The sequence below is a fragment of the Ictidomys tridecemlineatus genome, chromosome 7 (genome assembly GCF_052094955.1).
Source record: "Ictidomys tridecemlineatus isolate mIctTri1 chromosome 7, mIctTri1.hap1, whole genome shotgun sequence".
Classification (NCBI taxonomy): Eukaryota; Metazoa; Chordata; class Mammalia; order Rodentia; family Sciuridae; genus Ictidomys; species Ictidomys tridecemlineatus.
Window position 1 is genome coordinate 31,544,721 of NC_135483.1, and position 21,970 is coordinate 31,566,690.

General features: G+C 35.2%; 1 protein-coding gene across 6 annotated transcripts in view; it reads left to right on the forward strand.

Annotated features, from left to right (window-relative positions):
• LOC144365436 (uncharacterized) overlaps positions 1 to 21,970 on the forward strand; it is a 136,795-nt gene that overhangs the window by 94,297 nt on the left and 20,528 nt on the right. For 2 of the 6 annotated variants that reach the window (XM_078016794.1, XM_078016795.1), the window contains exon 3: positions 15,437 to 15,555. The exons of 2 other annotated variants lie outside the window; for them this stretch is intronic. In XM_078016794.1, coding sequence (XP_077872920.1) covers positions 15,437 to 15,555 — 119 coding nt within the window. Of the gene's footprint in view, positions 1 to 15,436; positions 15,556 to 18,723; positions 19,520 to 20,693; positions 20,821 to 21,970 lie in introns of those variants that run through there. 2 more of the 6 variants (XR_013423867.1, XM_078016796.1) reach the window with 2 other exon arrangements.

Sequence of the window (21,970 nt, forward strand, 5' to 3'; positions counted from 1 at the left end):
CATTATCTTCTCCAATGCCAGCCATCCATTTATCTGCAAATGCCATGATTTTATTTTCTCTTATTGCTGAGTAAAATTCCATTGTGTATATATGCCACTTTTTTTTATCCATTCATCCACTGAAGGGCATCTAGGTTGGCTCCACAATTTAGCTATTGTGAATTGTGCTGCTATAAACATTGATGTGGCTATGTCCCTCTAGTATGCTGTTTTTAAGTGCTTTGGGTATAGTCTGAGGAGAGGGATAGCTGGGTTAAATGGTGGTTCCATTCCCAGATTTCCAAGGAATCTCTATATTGACTGCACCAATTTGCAGTCTCACCCAGCAATGGATGAGTGTACCTTTTTCCCCACATCCTCGCCAACACTTATTATTGTTTGTCTTCATGATAGCTGCCATTCTGACTGGAGTGAGTTGATATCTTAGAGTAGTTTTGATTTGCATTTCTCTAATTGCTGGAGATATGAGCATTTTTTCATATATTTGTTGATTGATTGCATATCTTCTTTTGAGAATTGTCTGTTCAGGTCCTTGGCCCATTTGTTGATTGAGTTATTTGTTTTTTTGGTGCTTAGCTTTTAGATATGAAAAAATTGTGGTATATGTGTAATAAGAATTGTAATGCAAAAAAAAAAAAAACAAAGTACGAAGACATGAATTGGCATGAACATACTTCATATACAAAGATATGAAAAATTGTGCTCTATATGTGTAATAAAAATTGTAATGCATTCTGCTGTTATATATTTAAAAAAATAAAATCAATTAAACATGTACCAAACTACTCAGTGAGACCCCATTTCTAAATAAAATACAAAACAGGGTTGGGGATATGGCTCAGTGGTTGAGTGACCCTGAATTCTTAATCCAGTACCCCCCCCAAAAAGAACACTCAAACCCCAAATGATACAGTTATGAGAAATAAATATTCATTTTAAGCCAAAAAAAAGAATTTCTTTCACTCTATTTACTATGCCTGCTCGGCTCCTAGAAACAAGACCACCTACATAAGTTTTGGGGATCTGTACAATGAAACTACAGGTCTTTGGTTAAAATATGATTAAGAATCTCAAGGCAATGATAGCACAGTATTAAACTAGTTCAGGATCTTGACTGACTGCAGAGGTTTCAAGTTCAGGGAACTGGCCTTGTCTAGACTCTCCCTTAGAGAGCAGTCAAATGATTGCACACTGATCTTCCAGAAAGCTAGACTTTACTCCAACTGCTTCCAACTTAGTCTGTACCCAGACTGTCAACATTTCAAGTTATTAATGAATTGCTTTGAAAAAGAGCAGGACACAGAACATTCAGAGGTATGGCAGAAGAATAGGGAGCCTTCCATACATCTTCACATTTTTAGGTTTTAAAAAAAAGTTATCCTGCAATTTCTTCCACATGCAAAACTAATAGATATGAGAAAATAAAAATCGTCCTAACATTACAAAAGATAATGAAAATTATCTCAGATGAAATAATTTCTACAATAGATTTAAATTTATTGCTATCTTTAAAATTTTATAACTCAATGAAAGTAACTTTAAAAAATTTTAAATTTTTTAAAATGAAAAACGAAAGAATTAAAATCTCTAGGTAAAGTAAATCATGTTTATTTTGTATTAAAAATAGAGCATAGCATAAAATTACCCTTCATTTTTGTGATTATTTTTTATGTAGACATTAAATCAAAAGAACACTATCTCTAAGTCAAGAATTCATTTTAAGCACAGTATCAAATATATTCCAGTTTTAAAATTCCAATATATTACAAAAGTCTCATTTTTCAAAAGGAACTTTTAGCAAAAAGAATAACACAAGTTCAATATTTCAATTCTTATACATGACATTTTCCCAAATAGTTAACTGTTTAGTCTTGAACAGTTCATTCCAGAGTTGTGTTTGGGAAGCTATAGTTGTCATTAATCATGTTCACTTGGCATCATTCTGATTTTCTTTGTTTTGAGTGCTATTAGAATCTATTTTTTTATTCAAATCTTTTCTCTGTTGGCCACATAACCATGTGTAGTACAAGCCTCTAATAGCAGCACGTGGAATGACCTTTCACAAATAATTTGGGATTACGAACTTAAATGCTCAAGTGAAAATACAGATCAATATATTGTATAGCCTGAAAATGTTGCTTCTGTACCAACACATGATTTGCAATGATCTTTAACTGTTGTCTGTGATTCCTATCTGATCCTTTGAGCCACTTTTAAAAGACATAAAATCTGATCCTTGCATAAAAGGGTTTAACATTGCTCTTACATAGAAGAGTTCATAAAACAAAATAGATGTTTTTTCTTCATTGAACATTTATTACCATCTCAGAGATGGGTGTTCCCTGAAACAGATTTTAGGAAATGCTGGCCTAGAGTCAATCCAAACTGATAGCACAGCATGATGGAAAAGCAGTCGGATCTGGAACTAGGCTGACCTTTGAGCTAAAGCAAGTTTGTATTATTTGTTTTTTCTGGGTTATTGAAAATTTCATTTAAAAGAAAAAAAGAAGCCTAGCTTTAAAAGATAGGGGGAAATAGTTGCTTAATAAATATTGGCTGATTCGCTTTCTTCCCCCTTCTCAGTGTTTTCTGTGGGGACTGCATCAACTGGACTCTTGGTCACGATTGAAAGAAAATACAACGAAACTCACTTGGACAAAAAGGGAATTTATTGGCTCGCATAAAATGACAAGCCTGGATTCAGGGCCCAGAAAATATAATTAGGAGTTGGTTTCTCTCCATCTCTTTACTCTGCCTTCTGTCATATTGGCTGTAGTATCAAGCATCACATGGTAGCAAGAGGTAGCTTGAAGCTCAACCCCAACAAGCTCTCGGGTTTCAGGGATAACAGAAAAAAAATGAACATATTTCTCCTGGAAATTACCAAATAAGTTTTGTTTGGATAGGGTCAGATGCCCAAGTCTTGATCAATTACTGTGCCTAGAGGAATGTACTCCAGTTGTTGGTCCAGGGTCCTGGGATCTACTCAACAATGGTGTGTGTGTGTGTGTGTGTGTGTGTGTGTGTGTGTGTGTGTGTGTGCGCGCGCATGTGTGTGTGTGTGTGTGTGTGTGTGTGTGTGTGTGTGTGCATGTGTGTGTGTATGTGATGGATGTCAGGTTCTCAAAAAAAAAAGTGACTGGAACAAGAGCAAAAATTTAGGTTACAGTTCCCAGAAAGAATGTTAACAGATACTAGGCACCATACAGGTGATGCCCACTATAGACCCCCTCTTGTCAATCTAGACTCATGCAGGAGGAACACGATCTTTGCTAAACATAAAGATAACGATGTCCCTAGAATACTCTGCTTTGATGCTCCAGAATCTCTAAGAGATCTTATTCTATCAATTCATTAATTATTTAAAATCTTTCTATTTGCATTTTTTAAACTTGGATCAAGTTTACATTCTTGACACACTGCTATGGTTGGAATCTTAAGCGTCATGCAAAGGTATATATGTTAAAAGATTTGGTCCCCCAAGGAAGTGCTACTGGAATTGAAAACTTTAAGTGAAAACTTTAAAAGCTGGGCCTACTTGGAGAAGGTACTTAGGTCATGGGGGTGTGGATCCCCAGCCCTTTCTCTTCCTTTTACTTCCTGACCATGAGGGAAGCAGTTTAGCTCTGCTGTGCTCTTCTGCCTCCCTACAAGCCCCAAATCAATGAATCCAACTGATCACAGTTGGATTAAGAGCTAAAAATTATGAGCTAAAATAAACATTTTATCCTTATAAGTTGACCATTTCAAGTATTTGTTATAGTACAGGAAACTTGGCTAACATACACATGCCAAAATGCTTCTCTACCGAATCTGTACGCCAGTCTACAAACTGTCTCCTTTCTCAGCTTCCTTCCAAATCTTCCTGGACATCCTACCACATATTCCACTGTATCATATTAATTGCATGGTTAGTGTATGTCTCTCCTCTGTTCTGTATTCAATTCCTTCTCTGTCCTCATTGTAGCTCATGAAAAGTGCCAAAGAGAAATCGCCTAACAGAAGTTTGCTAAGCATAAATGAATGAATTAAATAATGATGAATGAATACCTACGCATCACAAAGGTTACCTCCAAAATGTAACCCTCTTGAGTTGTATTAATAAGTAAATAATTTTAGTTGAATGTTAGATAAATAATAAAGGTATGAATTTCAATTAGTTTTAAGCTCCAAATTATCTCATGTGGACAATAAATAGCTGTGGTGTGTGTCTTTGTAGATTTGAAGTGTGGTTCTATCTCTCTCTCTGTTCTCCTGATTTCTCTCCCCCATCCCTCACACACAGAGACACACACACACTGTATACATATATGAAACTAAATTTCCCTAGGAGCATGATTAATTCAAAAATTATATAATGCAGCTTTAATTTTAAATGGGTTTTATGTGTAACCCCAAATGGTGAGAAACTCGGAGAAGGCAGTGGCCACAATTTTTTTTTCCTACAGCAAAATCTCTAAGTACAGCAAATTTTCTAACAATTTCTTTGACTACAAAGTATCAGGCAGGCTTCAGAGGGGAAAAAAAAATCATCCAGAGTTTTCAACAGAAGGAACTTCTAAAGGTAGATGAAGCCAATGCCTTTCAAGAAAAAAAAAAAAAAAAGTAGATTAGCCAATGTTGAAATCTCTAGTCCCAGGAAGATTTCTCCTGCCTTGAATTTTGCTGAAGCAAGGTTTTCATCAATTATTCCCATGAAAGTATAAAAGTGCTGTGGGTTTATAATTCTTACTCTTGAAGGCAGAAGTTCCTTTTCAAAACTAATTTTTAAGACTTATAAAAACATACACAAGTCATATATGAGTGAAGCTTCATTAAACATATGGAATAATGTATGTTAAATACATAGAGTTTTTAAGATGCCATGTATTTTATCCCTTTCCTTCCCCATTGGTAAGTGCTTCTAATTGCTTGTATATATCTCTCTATATTGGTATTGAGGACTGAACCTAAAGGTGCTTAAGCACTGAGTCTTATCCCCGTCCATTTTTTGTATTTTATGTTTTTCTAATTAGCTATACAGGACAGCAGAATGCATTTCAATTCATTGTGCACAAAAGGAGCACAACTTCTCATTTCTCCGGCTGTACCCAATGCAGAGTCGCACCGTTTGTACACGTACATAGGGTGATAGTGTCTGTCTCATTTAACCATTCTTCCCACTCCCACAACCCCTCCACTTCCCTCACTCCACACACCCTCGCCTCCCTTCATTCCCCTCTGCCCAATACAAAGTTCCTACATTCTTCCCCAGTACCCCTACCCCCATAATGGATCAGCATCTGCAGATCACAGAAAACATTTGGCCTTTGGTTTTTGGGTGGGTTGGCTTATTTCACTTAGTATAATATTTTTCAACTCCATCCATTTACCTTCAAATGCCATAATTTCATTCTCCTTTAAGGCTGAGTAATATTCCATTGTGTATATATACCACATTTTCTTCATCCATTCATCTGTTGTAGGGCATCTGTATTATTACTCTTAATGTCTCCCCAATTTCTTTGAGACCACACTCCTCTAGTATTGTTCATGTTGACAGGAGACCATTTCTTAGTTCCAGATTCCAACCTAGAATCCAAGCTTTCTTATAAGCCCTAGAACAGCCTGGGACACCATAGAACAAAATCTGCAGCAAGAGGCTTACTTCAGAAGTTTATAAGTTGAGAGGAATTCTGAGGTTCAGAATCCTTGCAGTAGCGTAGTGACAGAGGTGATGATAGCAATAACAGCTGTGATGACACACTGACCAGGCTATTCCTGTCCATGTCCATCAAAACATTTCTTAATTCCCGATTTGCTCATGAGCCTCCATGTTTCCTGGGGCTTCCAATACTGTCTTCTCCCTATTCCATTGATTCTGTGAACCTGTGTCCTTCTAATAGCAGGTACACTAGAACTCTGCAAAGCCTTTTGTGCCTGTTATTAAAATTGGAGACCAGCTTTCTTTTGGTGGTTTTTCTAGTATGTGTTTTTCTATCTGTTCATTTAATTTTTTCCCCAATGTATTTCAGGCACATTCTTTATATATTATTCCATGTTATGTCCTATTGGAGTTTTAAAAGTCAAATCTGAGAATTTCTTTGAGTACAATTTTTTTAAATCCAAACAATAACATGTATTTTTCAATTTTATTTAACTTTATTTCTTGTGCTTTCCTCCCTCTTTTTATTGATGAATATCTTGATTAGTCAAGATAGGATTAAGCATACACTCTGAGTCAAATTGATGTCTTAAATGTTTAAAGTAACATGTAAAATAATACATAACAATGTCTAAATGTCTAAAAATGCTAATCAACACTTTTGTTCTCCCCTGGAAAACTGGGATATTAGAATTCTTAATTTCAACTTCACAATATCTGAGGGTTTTTTTCATTTTCTTTTATCTTTAAAATACTCAATTATTTTTTAACGTAGTGTACCAACAAGAGGAAAGGCATTTATGAAAAATCCACAGCTAACATTGTATTCAATGATGAAAAACTGAAAGCTTTCCCTCTAAGATCAAGAGGAGCGTAAAGATGACTTATTTCACCACTCCTATTCACCATGGTACTGGAAGAGCTAGCCAGAGCAATCTGACAAGAAAAAAATTAAGGGTATCAAAATCATAAAAAAACTATATCATTTTGCAGATTATATGATCACATATATGGAAAATCCCAAATAATCTCTAAGAAAACTACCAGAGCAAATAAATTTAAGAAAGTTATTTGTTACAAGATCAATCCTCAAATTTATTGTCATTTCTATATACAAACAATGAACAATTTAACAAGGAAACAGAAAGCAATCATTTACAACAATAGCAAAAAGCATAAAACACTTAAAATTAAGTTTATTCAAGGGATAAGAGTTGCACAGTTAAAACTATTAAACACTTCTGAATATAATTAAAGAAAACCTAAATGAACTGAAAGCTATCCTGTGCTCATGGGTTAACAGAGTGAATATTGTTCAGATATAAATATCCACATGAAGTGATCTAAAAAATATTCCATGTAATCTACAAATTTATTCAGAATTGCAAGGGCCTCTAAATAGCCAAAACAATCTTGAAAACAAATAACAAAGTTAAAGGACTCATTTACCAATTTAAAAATGTACAACAAAGCTACCATAACCAAAACAGCATGGTACTGACATAACTATGTAGAGTTAAGAAGCACAATACAAAGTTGAGAAGTCAACTGAGACATCTGGAGCTATGTGAATTTTGAGGAGGGAGCCATACCTATTTGAAAAGGTAAGAAGAGTCTCCAACCAATTGTGCAGAATAATCACTTAAACATAGGGCTAAAAACATAAAACTCCTAAAAAAAAATAAATCATAGAGGAAGTCTTCATGACCTGGAATTTGGCAGTGGAATCTTAAATGTAATTGCTGATTTGAACTTTATTATTTGTTTTCTTTTTCTTTATAGTAATTTCTTTTTTTCCCTGAATATTTTCTGAGTTTGTTCATAAATTTCGATATTTTTGAGAGGAAGATCTATTATCAGAGTCCTTATTGGGAAAATAAAAAAAATTGCTAAAGCTGGAAATCATTTTAAGGAAATGGGTAATGTACCTTAAACTCAAATACAATTTTTTTTATTCTTTGGGAAATTTATAAAATAGCATGATATATATATATTTTTGAGATGGGTCTACTGGTCTGATTTTTTTAATGCTATTTTTTCCTTTGTGAGCTGCATACATACATTATGTCTTATCTACAGTTTCCAGATGCAAAGTCTTTGTAGTAAAGGTAAGAACTTAAAGACATGGTAGAAAGTATTTGTGTTTATCATACTCCAGATATTTGAGTTTAACCTCCAATTTTACAGTTCTTGTGCCAAAACCCAACTTTACAGCTAATTTTCTGAAGTGGCATGCCTTTATGGAATTCCCCCAATGCATTTAAAATTATTCTTTAAAAAAATCTGTGGCACATATGGAATTAGGATTTGGGATATGTTACCTTGAAACTGATGTGGTAACCTGCTAGATGGAAAATATACCCGATATTAATAGGTCTGGAAGAAGAAACTAGAGCAATGTGAATGTTTTATGAGGCTGGCATTGACTCTTCAAAAACAAACTTGGTGTAGTGGATAGGTAATCCAGACATAAAATCAATAAGGAAACAACAAAACTATACAATACTACTGAGCAAATGGACCTGCAGGACTTATACCAATGTTTCCAACCCAACAGCAATGGTGTTATGATTTGGATAGGAAGTGGCACATATTAAATTAGGATTTGGCATATTTCACCTCCAAACTGGTATGGTATCCTGCTAGATGGAAAACATACCTGAATGAATGCCTCTTTGTGTGCAAAATCCTCTATGGCCTTAACACGCCAAATGCCAATATTTTATTAGGATTTCTAATCCTTCTTTGAACTCTTTAATCATTTAAAGTTTTAAATAACTTTAAAATTTTCTTTAGTGTCCTCCTATTCTTGATTTCTACTTTTAGTTTTTGTTGTATCTGCTAACCCCTCTCAGGCTGGGTTGTTTCTGTTAGTGTTTAGTAAGACTCTCTGGAACCCAGTCTGGCTGGGTTATTAAATTGGTCATAGAATTGCATATAACTGTTAAGTTTAGTAGAAAATGTAGCTTCACTTTCACTTAACCTCAAAAAAGTACATATATAGTTGGATATATGGCAACCAATTTCATAAGGACAGGCAAATTTATCACTTTTGGAGAACTTAATCCTGAAAATACTTTTAGGTTTTCAGACACTACTTTAATCACTGAAATAAAGATGACTAATAGATTTTACTTCCAAGTCCTAACAGTACACTTACTTTATTTCTTTGCTGAAAACTGGACAGAAAGAGAACATCTTGGATACTTAAAAAAATAATGGGAAGAGTTTTTATTATTATTATTATTCCTGTTTGGTAAGGCTGCTTCTTTTGGCTGGAAATTTCATATTTGAATCTTAGTTTGATCTCTTTGTCTTACTTAGCCAAAGGTTAAACCTCTGTGATCAAGGAGAATGAAAATATTAGTGTTGCTAGGTCAAAACCCAAATGCACTATTATTATCCATTTTTTAATGCTGGAGCTTTAGTTTTCTGTTACTTCTAAAAGGATTTATTTCACATGTCTTTATTTCGGTATTTTATTATGTATTTGTTAGTTTGTATCAGCATGGGTTATTTATGTCATGTTTTATGAGAAGGTGGATAGTTCAAAGTGAACATCTACATATGTTCACCATGTGGCTAAGAATCACCTTAGGATTGTCTGAAAGTAAAATTTCTGGGTCAAAAAGCTTGTTTATTTACATGTTTCAGCTTTTCCAGAATTCCCTTCCCCCAAAAAATGATGTGTTGTTGTACCTTTCTTGTCATTCTGAGTGTGCCTATTGCCCCACACTTTTGACTACATTATTATATTTGGGGGGGAAATTCTTTTATGGTATCTAACTTTATTTTTGGCCTCACTATTGCTTTGCAATTTTCTCCATTTTTATTTGTATTTAGCTTCATTTTGTGATTGACTCCATTCTTCCTAGAAAGGCAACACCCTTTAACTCTTGTACCTTCTTTACTTCCATGAATGAGCAATACATAATAATTAAGGATGATCATGATATTACCTTATTCTCCACTAGCATACAATTAGCCAGAGGTAAGCAGCCTCATTCCCATTTTATAAGGATGACTAACTTTAGAAATAGGAGAAAATTGAAAATTATGTCCAAGATCACAGAGCTATGAAATTCACAAATCAAACCTAGGAATGTGGTGCTAGTGTCCATGCTTGAAAACACTACCCTGTATTAGTGAGGGCATCTTTAAAGCTGATCCCAAACTGCCTAAAGAAAGAAACAAAATGCAACTATTTTTTTAAAAAAAGGAAATTTCAAGGTAAGGTAAAATACTCATAATGAAATGCTAGCAACCTTCCTTCTCATCAGAGTGCATCTGGGGGATTCATCCTAGCTGTGGCAGAACAAAGTTTGATAATCAAGACTCATTGTTACTTAATGAAATATTTAGGCTAATTGGATATTACAAAAGATTCCTGAAATGAAATTTCCATGTTCGTCAATGTTTTCTAGACAAAATTGATTAGCAACCACACTTATGTACTCTGTGTCTATACTTTGGGGAAGAAAGCACCAGCCATATGAATCCTAGGCTCCTTAAATAAACCAACCAAAAAGATGGCTGGCACTGACAGTGAAGAAAACCTATTTTCTCACATCCCCTTCTCTAGAATATAGTTCTTTCATTTTTTTCAATAAATATTTATTGAAGCCAGAAGTTAACGTGGATATAAAAAGAACATACCAGGTGGCAGGTTATAGTAGTTTAAAAGGACGGATGAAAGGGGGTTCCTTTGGTGCTTGGAGCAGCATCCGTTGTCATAATTAGCAAAATGTTAGCTTAAGAGCTCAAAATTTAAATAGAAAATTATCTTTCTTTTGATGACCCCTGCCCCTGTCTTTTGAAGGTACTCTTCTTGTCTGACCATTGCCAGGTATGAGTTAGAACATTTCTCACAACCTTTTCAACTCAATAATCTATTCACTACAGAGAATCTACAATATGCCTTTCATGTGTAAAGAAAATTCTTACTCAACCTGTAAAAACCTAGCAGATGGTACAGTAATTTGTATATCCATACATGCATACAGGATATATTCTTGGAGAATGAATCAGATTCATGTTACATTTATTTAAATATTTCATCATATTTAATTTTAATTCATTTATCCATAGTTTTAACCTCTGTAAGAACATCCTTTATTTAAATTAATAGACAGGTAAATTGCATCAACAAAACTGAAGCATTTAATGTTGAATTTAACTGACATGCATGAAGTCATTGTATTAAAATATTGGTTTTCCTATTGTTTTTGCACAGATGGTGCCAGTAATTAATATTATGCTATTTTCTTCATCAGGGGATTCCCTGCTGACAATATTCATATAATATAAAATGAAGTGCTCTATTATACTATCTAAATAGATGATGTATAGTTTATGTATTTATTAGTGGTAATATATTTTCTCAGATGCAAAGTATGTAATAATCCTAATGGTCAATGTATTATTCAAGTTAATAAATCTAAGATGGACAATGTGGTTTACTCTTAAAAAAAAATCCTCACTGCATAGCTGATCGTAGATGTGTAACAAATGTGTTCTGTGCCATCTGGTTTCTGAGAACAATATCAATTTCAAGTTAGAAAAGGTATCTAAGTAATGAAAAGTAGCAAAGAACAACATAATCTTTCACTTTTAAGAAGACTTTCTGAAGGGAGGTATCTCTTGAATGGTCAATGGATATACTCTTTACTGTACGAGCAATGCTAAGGAACCTGAGCGACATGGCTATCTATGAGCACATAAAATGAGTTTAAAACCTGCCTCTTTGTAATCAAGGGCTATATTTAGCATAAATCCTCAGAAAGTTGATCCATCACCTGACCAGGAAGAAAAGGTCTATGGCTTCCATCTGGAAGTAGGACCCTCAAGTTGACACCTTGGGGACATACCTGAATTGCACTACCACCTCCTACAGAAGTCATCAAAAGTAGAAAATTGATTCTAATAAACTCTTTTTGACTCTTTCAGAAGGATCAAAATAGAATAAACTAGTTTCATTTCTAAAAGATTTTTAAATCATCATTATTTCTAAAGTGCCATGGAAAGGCTGTTTCGATTACCTGCAGTGCTCAAAATGGTAAATTTCCAGCCAGAGAATTTTCATTAGCAAACAATGTTTTTAAAGTAAGGAAATGCAAAAATAAATAAAAGGCACCATTTATTCCCAGGTTTTATTTTCTAAAATTAGGATTGGGTTAGAGCCCCTATGGGAACCTTCCAATCTTTGAATGAATTATTCTTATCTTCTCTCTGCCAAAGGTTCTTGTTCTTAATAGAGAAACGCCTTCATTTAGCCGACCAGGACACAATGAAAACCTTAGCAGGACCTCTTTTTGAGATCATGATATTATCATGAAATAACAATCTTTCAAATTACTGAGCATCCCCATTTTAGACTCATTATTTCTCACTTTTGTTTAATGATGAAGCAGACCTATGTAGTCTAACGTGGGGAACTTAACACATGACTTTCTTTGGTCTGAGAAGCAAACCTAGCAAATTACTATTGACTAGAAAAGGTCTGGATGCACCTGCCACACAGCAAGGGGCCCAGTGCCTGGCAAGACAGAATGTGAAATGAATTGAACAAGGTAGAATATCACCCCTTATTTTTAACTCAGGGAGTCACCAGTATCTGCACCTTTGCTCTTTAATCTGTGGGCTGTGCTAGATTTCTATAACTCCTTCACAAAAATACAGCTAGCTCACAACCCCTGGCAGAGAAGCGACTCACATATAGAGGAGGACTTGGATTCCAAATGGTCTTGGCAACTCTGAAGGATCTCCCTTTTTGGGGAAAAAAAGTTATTTCTATAATCATCATGAAAAGAATCTAAATTCACCTTTATTTTCAAACTAAATACCTATATATGCTACACTATATGATATGATTTAGAGGAAAACCAGTGTTACTGTGAAACTTAAAATTACAAATACCCATGTACTGGTCATTTTACTATTAAGAAACTGGCTTCTTGGCATGGTTTGCTGTGGCAAGAAAAGACAAATGCAATGGATCCCTTAAACTCCTGTTATTTGAGAGACTGCTAATAGTGTATGAAATTTTAGTAAGGACATTAAAATTCTAATTGTACATCAACTCCAGAGCACTTTGTGGAGAAATAAGATATTTTAAAATTAATAAAAAACACCTAATGTGAATGCTTTCTTGAATGTTTTAAAAAAAATTTTAAAAGGTAGTTTATTAAGCATCTTAACTTTTATATTATGTATATGTAGAATAACAATCCCACTTATAAATGAATACATTGAATACAAGTGCCACTTATAAAAAAAATTGCATTTGCCAATCCAGTTTGATAATTCTATATACTTTATATAATTTATTGCTGCATTATTTCCATAATCAATGTCAACTTTTGTAATAAGAGTAAAACAGTTTTATTTAGATAATAAAACACTTTTCTAAATTAATCTTTATTCTGAAAAATATTTTAAATTATAAGGTAATTGAAGATCATTTGGAAAATGGTTATAGAACTATATTCTGAATAAGCTATGCATGTCTTTCATTTTGCATCAGAATATGTGGTAAAAGAACAAACTAAAGACAGGACTAACATGCATGTGAATTAGACACGTGAAAAATTAGGATGGGTTTTGTAACAATATAGTAATAAAGCACAAAGGAGTATATTTCTGGAAAGTCTTTTTTCCATTCTTAATAAGTCCACACATTTACTAGGGGTATCCAATTCAAATTTACTGATAGAACCCATTACATTTACCTTAATCTCTTGCAATGATAGGAAAAATACTTTGTTGATCGTTAACCATGCCTTATATCTACATGCTTCCTTTGCTGGTATTTCTTATTCTGAATTTCCTTTGATTTAGATTATAAAACTGGAAATTACTCTGAAATTATTTTTTCCCTTTGAAACTTAAAGAGACTTTAGAGACCATCCAAAACCTCTAACTTTCAAAAAACAAAAATAGAAAACAAAAGTGTTTGGCCTAAATTTCACATAAATAAATTACAGTGGGAACCTTTTGTTGTCCCGACACCTAAGCAACACCTTCTTAGGTTCTGTGTCTCTCGGGGGCCTGGAACATGATCCATATGCCTTGATCTTATATATTTATGTCTGGTTGTACAAGTTAATTAAGGGGTGAAGAACAAAGGATAAAAGGAAGAGGAGAAAGAGGGAAGAAGGAAGAAAATAAGGAAGGAAAGGAGGAAGGAAAGATTGATAGACTATAGTTTATAAAGCATAAAGAAAGAATACCTAATAAATGACAGGGCAGTAATTGAGCTACAATCAGCTTAGGATAAACAGGCCATGTTCCACTCATGCAATTCTCAACTCAAGTCAGTCATTTGGTTAAGGCTTTGTTGTTTAAGTGGATTGCACACACATACTTAACTGTGTGTATATAAATATGCATTGTTTGTATGGAAGAATAGATGTGAATTTAGAAGATATTTTGAAAACACAGGAAAGAACGATAGTATATTTTATAACAAACTTTTAAAAATTAATGTTCTCTTTGCCTAAGTTAGAAGAAAAAGCTATAACTTCATGTGTTTTTCCTTCCATATATATATTCATTATAATCTAGTTGATTTGTGTTTCAAAAAGAACTTCTGAAAACAACAGATACAACTAGAGTAAATGTCTTTATCCAGACAAAGAGTGATATAACAATACTACCATTCCTCTTGACCTTTTAAATGTCCTTATGAGTGTCTTCCTTGGTCTTTCTTCAAAATGAATTGCATATCTCTACTAACTACTAACATAGTTAGAGGCAGTGTGATAGTAAATAGCCTTCTGTTGAAGTCCCCACTTACCTTAGTGCCTAGGTGTTATCCTTATCTCCAAACCATCCCCTGTGAGGCAACCCATGGCTAATGACTGAGCAGGGATGAACGTGAAAGACTTGCTCTCAGCATCAAGAGAGCCAACTGGGGTGCAACTAGGACTGTAGTGTTCAGTTTAGGTTCAGGGTGACACCAGACTTCCCCCACAAATCACTTGGTGGATGAATTTCTTTCCCTGGTCTATCTTGCTTCCCTCACATCAATATAGATTTTTCCTGAGTGGGCAATTTAACAGGTTTCTAGCCTGAGTTGTTCTCAGGCTCTTCTTCCAAGACACCCTCCTAAGAAGTACAAAAGACTGAGCAGGGCCTCAAGAGTCAGAAATCAAGCACTAACACCTCAGTTTGAGATTCTAGAAAATCTGTGGACCAATCTAATCTTCAGTTTTCTTATCTGTAAGAAGGTGATAATGACACTTATCCTCATCACAGAATCCTTGAGATTCACAATGTAAATCAAAACTCTTTAGAGTTACATAAAAATTAGCATTTAGTTAGCACTGTTAGACCTTATTTTTTTAAAAAACCCAAAATTTTTATCAAGAAAAATAATTGTATTCACTTTATAGAGAAACTTACTTCAAAACATTTTTTTATGTTTTAATTCAATGCTGAATGTGAATTTTGGTTTTGTGAAACTGTGGTTACCTTAAAGCTGAACTGTCTCAAACTAATTAGAAAAGAATTTAGGTCACAAGTATTTTTAAAAAAAAAAAAAAAAAAAAAAACTGTCACTGAGTTACTGAGAAATGGAGCCAGGTCCCCCCTGCACAGCTCACAGAATGAGTCTACTTACACGATCAAAACCCCGATGGACCCACACCTTCTATGTCCCCACAGAGAAAATTCTCAGGGTAGAGAACAGGGGAGTAGAGACTTCAGTTGAGAAGCTTTCCCCTCTCCCTTTCTTCCCCTCCACCTCTGTCATACACTTTTCCTTCCCTTCTTCTTTTCTTTCCTCCTCTCCAGGAATCTTCAGTGGGCACTATCCCTGCCTGGAGACCAACTGAGGTAGAGAATTCTAGAAGTTTACACCATATCTTGATTGTTATCTGGATGTTTGAACTTCTGGATATTTCTGTTCAAGGGTAAGAGATAACTGAGAAAGTCATTTGTGTCTCCTATCTGGACAGTTCTAAAATGCAAGATAGTTGATGTATTCTTGCTGCTGAGGACCTGAGGCTTGGTGTAGACAGAAAGTCATTTGCTACAGGTGGAGGGGCCCATAGTGCAGCAGGAACTGCTGTCTCAACCTGATAGGAGACAGCCAAATGGAACTGCTGGCATTTTTTTCCAAAAGGCTTCCCCTTCCTAGGGGGGTTTCAGCGATTGAATTGGGCTGGAGGATCTCAAAAAGTTACACATCCCATCAGCTCTAAGCTGAATCTGAAAGAGCCAGAACAAAGCAAAGAACACCTTCATACAGCCAACTGTGTAGGAGCCAGACCCCAAACAGAAGGGTGTGCTAGTTTGAGCTGGGTGGAAGGAAAGCAGAACTGCCTTCCTCCAGAATCCCGTCCTCTCAAGACAGATCTGATCAGCGTGGGAGCAGGGGCAACACTCTGACTTGGATTGGAAATTTATAAAATGGATTGAACTAAATTCTAGTAACCAAGAATGACCAGAAATTTATGAAATCTGCCTGAGGTTTCATTAAAAACACAGGACATGGCAATTCCACAGAGTACAAGTGGAAGCAGTGATTAAGAAGAATCAAATCATTTTATACCCCACTGAGTTCCAAATCCTCAATAAACTAGCTACACATCAGTAGGTAATTTGACCTGAAAATTATTCAAACTGAGTAAGACTGCAAAATATTAAAACCAAGGTACATGTATCAGAAATAAGGGGTCCCAGTGCAGCAAGGGAATCCATTTATGGGCTGAGAATGTGGATTTGGGGCTCAGAACAAACTGAGTTGTAATCTTAGTTCTTTACTTACCGGCTGAGTAAATTTCTTAGGCTCACTATGGCTTGGTTTGCTGGTTTGAAATTGGAAATAACTACCTCTAAATTTCTTGTGAAAAATAAAATTACAAATGTATAGCACTGTATTTAGCACACAGGAGACATTCATATAGTAGTGAATCTTATTTATAATACTGTTATTCAAGATAGAATCATAAGGTTTTTAATATCAAACTAGATGATAGACCATTTGATTCTTCAATGGCTGACCCTGCGCTAAATGGATTCTTTAGAAAAATCAGAGTTGCACAATGTAAAATTTTGAAATTTAGCCTATTCAGGTTTTCCCCTCATTTTTCCAATATAGACCACTCTTAAAAATCTGAAATGTGGTTAATTTTTAAAAGCTAAGTAAAAATTAAAATAAGATCACTTAAAGAATTGGGCCCTTTAGAAGAAGTTAAGAGATAATTTCTGAAGTTGAAATTCATTGGAAAAATAGCTTCTACCACATCACCTTTCCAAATACATCCGCTAATACACTGTACAGTTTAATAAGGGGCTACAGTTGTGCCATCTTGTATATTTATTTGTGTAATGAATTAGGGGTACTCATGTTTTGTCCACAAAGACGTAGAACAAACAACCTGCTTATTAGTTTTCTCCTAAGCGTCCGAGAATTCCCTCTTTTTAGATTTGCCCAATTGTCAGTATTTTTTCTTCTCTCTTTTTCTGGCCCATTATCTGCTTAGTAATGGATCCCTTCATCCCAAACAGCAGCTTTATGTTCTCTGTGCTCCAAAGGGGCAGATAGACCAATCAGAATTCATCAAGCTCTGGCACTCAAAGGCTGCACTCTGGCTCTATCCTCTCTGTTGATGTTTGGGTTTGTTTTTTGTTTTGTTTTCTACAGCACACATAGTTTAAAAAAAAAAAAAAGATTTCCTTTCAGCCGATAGTTTTGCTCATTGTGCTGGCTCAGGGCTTAGAAAGACATAAATTATTTTCCAAGCATGTTCTTCAGAACAGGGGCTATACCATCCCTGCCTATGGACTGCATCTGGAGCACTTCACAGCTCCCAAGCTCTCACAGGGTGCTTGCTACCAGTGCAGGCAGGCAAAGGAGCAGAGAGATCATGTCTGGTTGGCTTGATAGGGTAGTGTGGACGGGAAGTCAGTCTGCTTGTACCTCTCTAGTCCTATGAGGTTTTGTCAGTCCACAGGGATTAACTTTAAAGTACTGAATGGGTGGCTGGGGTGTATTTCATAGTAGAGCTCTTGCCTGGCATGTTTAAGGCCCTGGGTTTCATCCCCAGCACTACATATATACATACATGCAATAGAAAAAATAAGTTACTCAGTGGGATAGTAGTGACCCTGATAATTGTTCTAAATTATAGTTAAACTTATGGACTGCTAAGGGTAGAACTGTTTTCAGGACCCTCCTATGATTTTTGTTGTGACTCTTGAGGGAAGAAATAGAAGCACCTAAGTAAACAGGATTTTGAAAATGCAGTATAACTGGAGGAAAATTCTGGAAAGGGGGATAAAAGGGAAGAATTGCATATTATTCTAGAAAATTTCTCACAGTGCCATCAAAGTCTCTTTAAAAATGATTTTTTCACCATATCAAAAATCTGTCATCTATTAAACTATATCAGATATATTTTAGCTATCAGGATATTACATTCCTTTGAGATGTGGCAATTGCCATATAGTGATTGTCTTTATTTCTGAGTCAAAGTAGGTGGTCCCACAGTCCTCTGAAATTCTTGATAAATAGTGAACAGAGAAAACTGGGATTTTCACTGTTAATACTATATGTTACCTAGCATATGATTATGACAATAGGGAGAAATATGCATAAGTGCTATTTGCTAAGAGACATGTACTTACAGAAGAGATTTATTTTTAGAGTAAAAATAGCAATGATTATATGTGAGGAAAAAAAGACTAAGTATAAAATTTCTGAAGTAAGTCATTCAGTTTTCCTCATATTTGTATCTTACAATAGAAAATATATATTTCATATTTATTGAAGAATTAGATACATGATGCAGAGTTTTGTCAAAGAAAGAAACATAGACCTTGGAAGAAGATCAAAGGACAAGGAAGTTTGAGCAAATTACCTTATCATTACTAAATATATCATTGTAGAAGACTGTATTTTCTAAATATGGCCAAAGAAATATGTCCAGTCTCACTTACCCTTACAGAACCTTGCTCCTCTCACCTCATTCTTTGTCATTGAGTGGATCAATGAATAGAATGAAAAAGTGATGCTGAATGGCATCCAAGGCTAAAGTATAAAAGATAACATAGCTCTCACCTGGTCTTTGTCTCAGAAATTTTACCATTGGAGGCCAGCCACCATATTGTGAGGAAGCTCAGATTGCATGGAGAGGCTGTATGTGAGTATTCAGGCAATGGTCCCAGCTAAGGTCTCAGTCACTAACCAGCATCAACCAGGAGATGTGTGAGTAAGGTAAGCCTTCAGGAGATTCTACTCGCCAGCTTTCAAACTGCCCAGGACAATGCCAAAGGGAGCAGAAATGGGGTACTATCAGAAACCTTTACACAAATTGCAGATTTGGGTTTTTTTTGTTTTTATTTTTATTTTATTTATTTATTTTTGTATCAGAGATTGAATGCAGGGGCACTTAACCACTGAGCCACATCCCCAGTCCTTTTAAAAATATTTTATTTAGACCCAGGATCTTGCTGAGATGCTTAGGGCCTCACTAAATTGCTGAAGCTGGCTTTGAATTCATGATCATCCTGATTCAGCTTCCTGAGCCACTGGAATTACATTCGTGTGCCACCATACTTAGCAAATTGCAGCATTTTGAGCAAAATAAGCGTCATTATTTTGGACCATTTTGCTTTGAGTGGGTTTGCTACATAAATAAATTATGAGAACTATTTGGTCAGGAGAGTAATGACATTTTCTAACACACATCAAAATACTGGAACAGTTTACAACAGTGTTTAGGGCATAAGAAACTTGTATTTTGGCTAAGCCATTGCTTGCCCAAATGCTTACCTTGTAGTGAGGACAGAACCTAGTGCAATTTACATGGAAATCACGTGCTGAAAAAGCAAGACACTTAAACTTGCCATGCTAAATTCTCAACTAGGAGATTAAAGAGTTAGGAAGAGTAAAGGAGATATTTGTTACCTGAACATACATACTATTCTTTTTATTTTATTTTTTGCAGTTGTAGATGGAGACAATGCCTTTATTTTATTTATTTTTATGTAGAGCTAAGGATTGAACCCAGTGCCTCACACATGCTAGGCAAGCACTCACCCTGAGCCCCAGCCCATGCACAGCATTCTTACTCTGTCTCTATTTTGGTGGTAACCTTCTACTAATGTTTTTGTGTAATTCACACATTTTGACCCAAGTACTTTGGATTGGGCTGTCACTAATGGTACTTCAGCTGCTTGCTTCATGGATGAGGTGATGTCCAGTCTGGTTAAGAAGAGGGATTCATTCCTCTGTGTACAGTAGTTGGCGCAAAGATGAGCAAGTCACCTAGGCAGAACTAATCAGCGTTGTCTTGGACATGAAGAAAGAGGACTTTGATTTTTTTTCTTTATATTAAGCTATGTGGACACAGTAGCCATCTTCCACTCTACCTGGAAAATCCCTGATTGAGAATGAAAATTGGATAGGGAAGTTCAGAAAGGCCATGAAAAGAGAGGCTAAGTCCACAATGATGGCAGATGAGATTACAGAGCCAACCATGCCTAATGCTAACCTCAACCCTCTTTATTATTTCATTTTATTTTTTGCTGAGATCTTGGCTACTTGTCAGCCATAAGTCCTAACTAGTGATTATAGAAACTGTTCAACCAAAATGATTCATGTTGAGAGGTACACATAACAAAAACATACAGAGACTAGGATGTTTTCCTAAAGGTCACAATACTCAGGAAAATACTCAGTAAAGTTGGACGGTTCAGATAAAATTATAGACACTGTTCCACAGACAGTATCAGAAAATGAAGATAAGCCAGTAATACTAGGAAATCTAGATTAAAGAAATTCTAACTATCAAATCACACATACAAAGGACCTCAATATCACAGAAATAAAGAAATGGAAAAGTATCAAAAGAAAAAAAAAGCTGTCTCTATTCCCTGATAATGAATTTGTTACCATCTGTATAACATGCTATAATATGATGGTTTTATATCCCCTAAACTCTTAGATATCAAAAATTGTGTTACAAAAATAATTGTTTTAAAGGAAATAAGAAGTTAGGCCCTAGACAGCAATCAATATACCACAACAAATTTTCCCTTGCAGATATTTCAGTGATATATGGATTTTCTAGTGAGAAGTTTATTTTATACTGAAAGATGGAGTAAGAGAAATCAACACAGAAAATTGTATGGACAACTAAAGATTGCCTCTGGAAATGAGAATTGAGAAGGTAAAGAAACTTTCGAAAATGCTAAAGATAAAAATGACGACAATCACCTTTTATGTGTATCTTGAACAAGAACAACAAGGAAAGGATTGAACAAAACAGAACAGAAAATACAAAATTAATAAATGGTAGAAAGTGAGTACAGTTCTGTTTTACTCCCACTGTCTATCAAAGAGAGGGATTTTTAATCTAGGAAGAGTATAAGAGGGTTGCGGGAATTGATACCTAAGTTAGATGAAGGGATAGCCAAATGCCAAGATGTTGTGAGGAGTTCTATTCTCTTCACCAGGAAAACTGCATCCCAATGCTTGTAATCTCTTTGGAAACTTTAGTGGGGTGGGAAGCTAGCAAGCTCAAGACCACTGAGGACCTGTGGTGTGACTCTGTGGTCACAGTGGAAGGAGCGCATGTTTAACATACAGGTGGCTCAGAGTTGGGTCCCTAGCACCTCCCCAGCAGCAACAACAAACAATAAATGCCATTGAAATGTATTTGAAAAGGTAAAATTAGACACTGGGGAAACTTGATTTTTATGCCCTTAAAAATTAACAGGGTTTACTATTAAACTAGTTCATAAAACATTTAGTAAAGAAACTAATGATCATTTTTACCAGCAGAGGTTCATCAAGAACAAGCTGTGCACTGCTAACATCATTTCTATTTTCACATAAATACTGTAGAAAGGGAACAACAGTAGAGTCCAGTTCTTTGACTTCCTAGTTGTGTAACAGTGCATATAAATACAACAACCCCTCTTACACTGTAGCCCACATAATGTTAAACACTTTGTATGAATTTGTATAAAGCAATTAAGAGCCCTGCAGACTCCTTGGTTTTGCCACCTCCTGTGTGATTTGCGGCAAATTACCTAACTTCTCTGTACCTCTTCTTAAAATAGGAATAGTAAAAATGTCTATGCCTTGGGTTGGTTGAGAAGCTGGGCAACTAAATATCTTTAAATCATTTAGAACAGTGTCAATCAGGCACAAAGTTAGCACAGTTATATTGAATCAAGTTTCACTTTTGGGAACTTATTTATCAGTTGGGACAAAGTGGAGAAATAAACTCTAGGAAACTACGAATATGTATATTTGTTCCAAATGAATACAGAAAAGAAAGTATGTATATTGCTTAGCGAATTGGTATCAATATC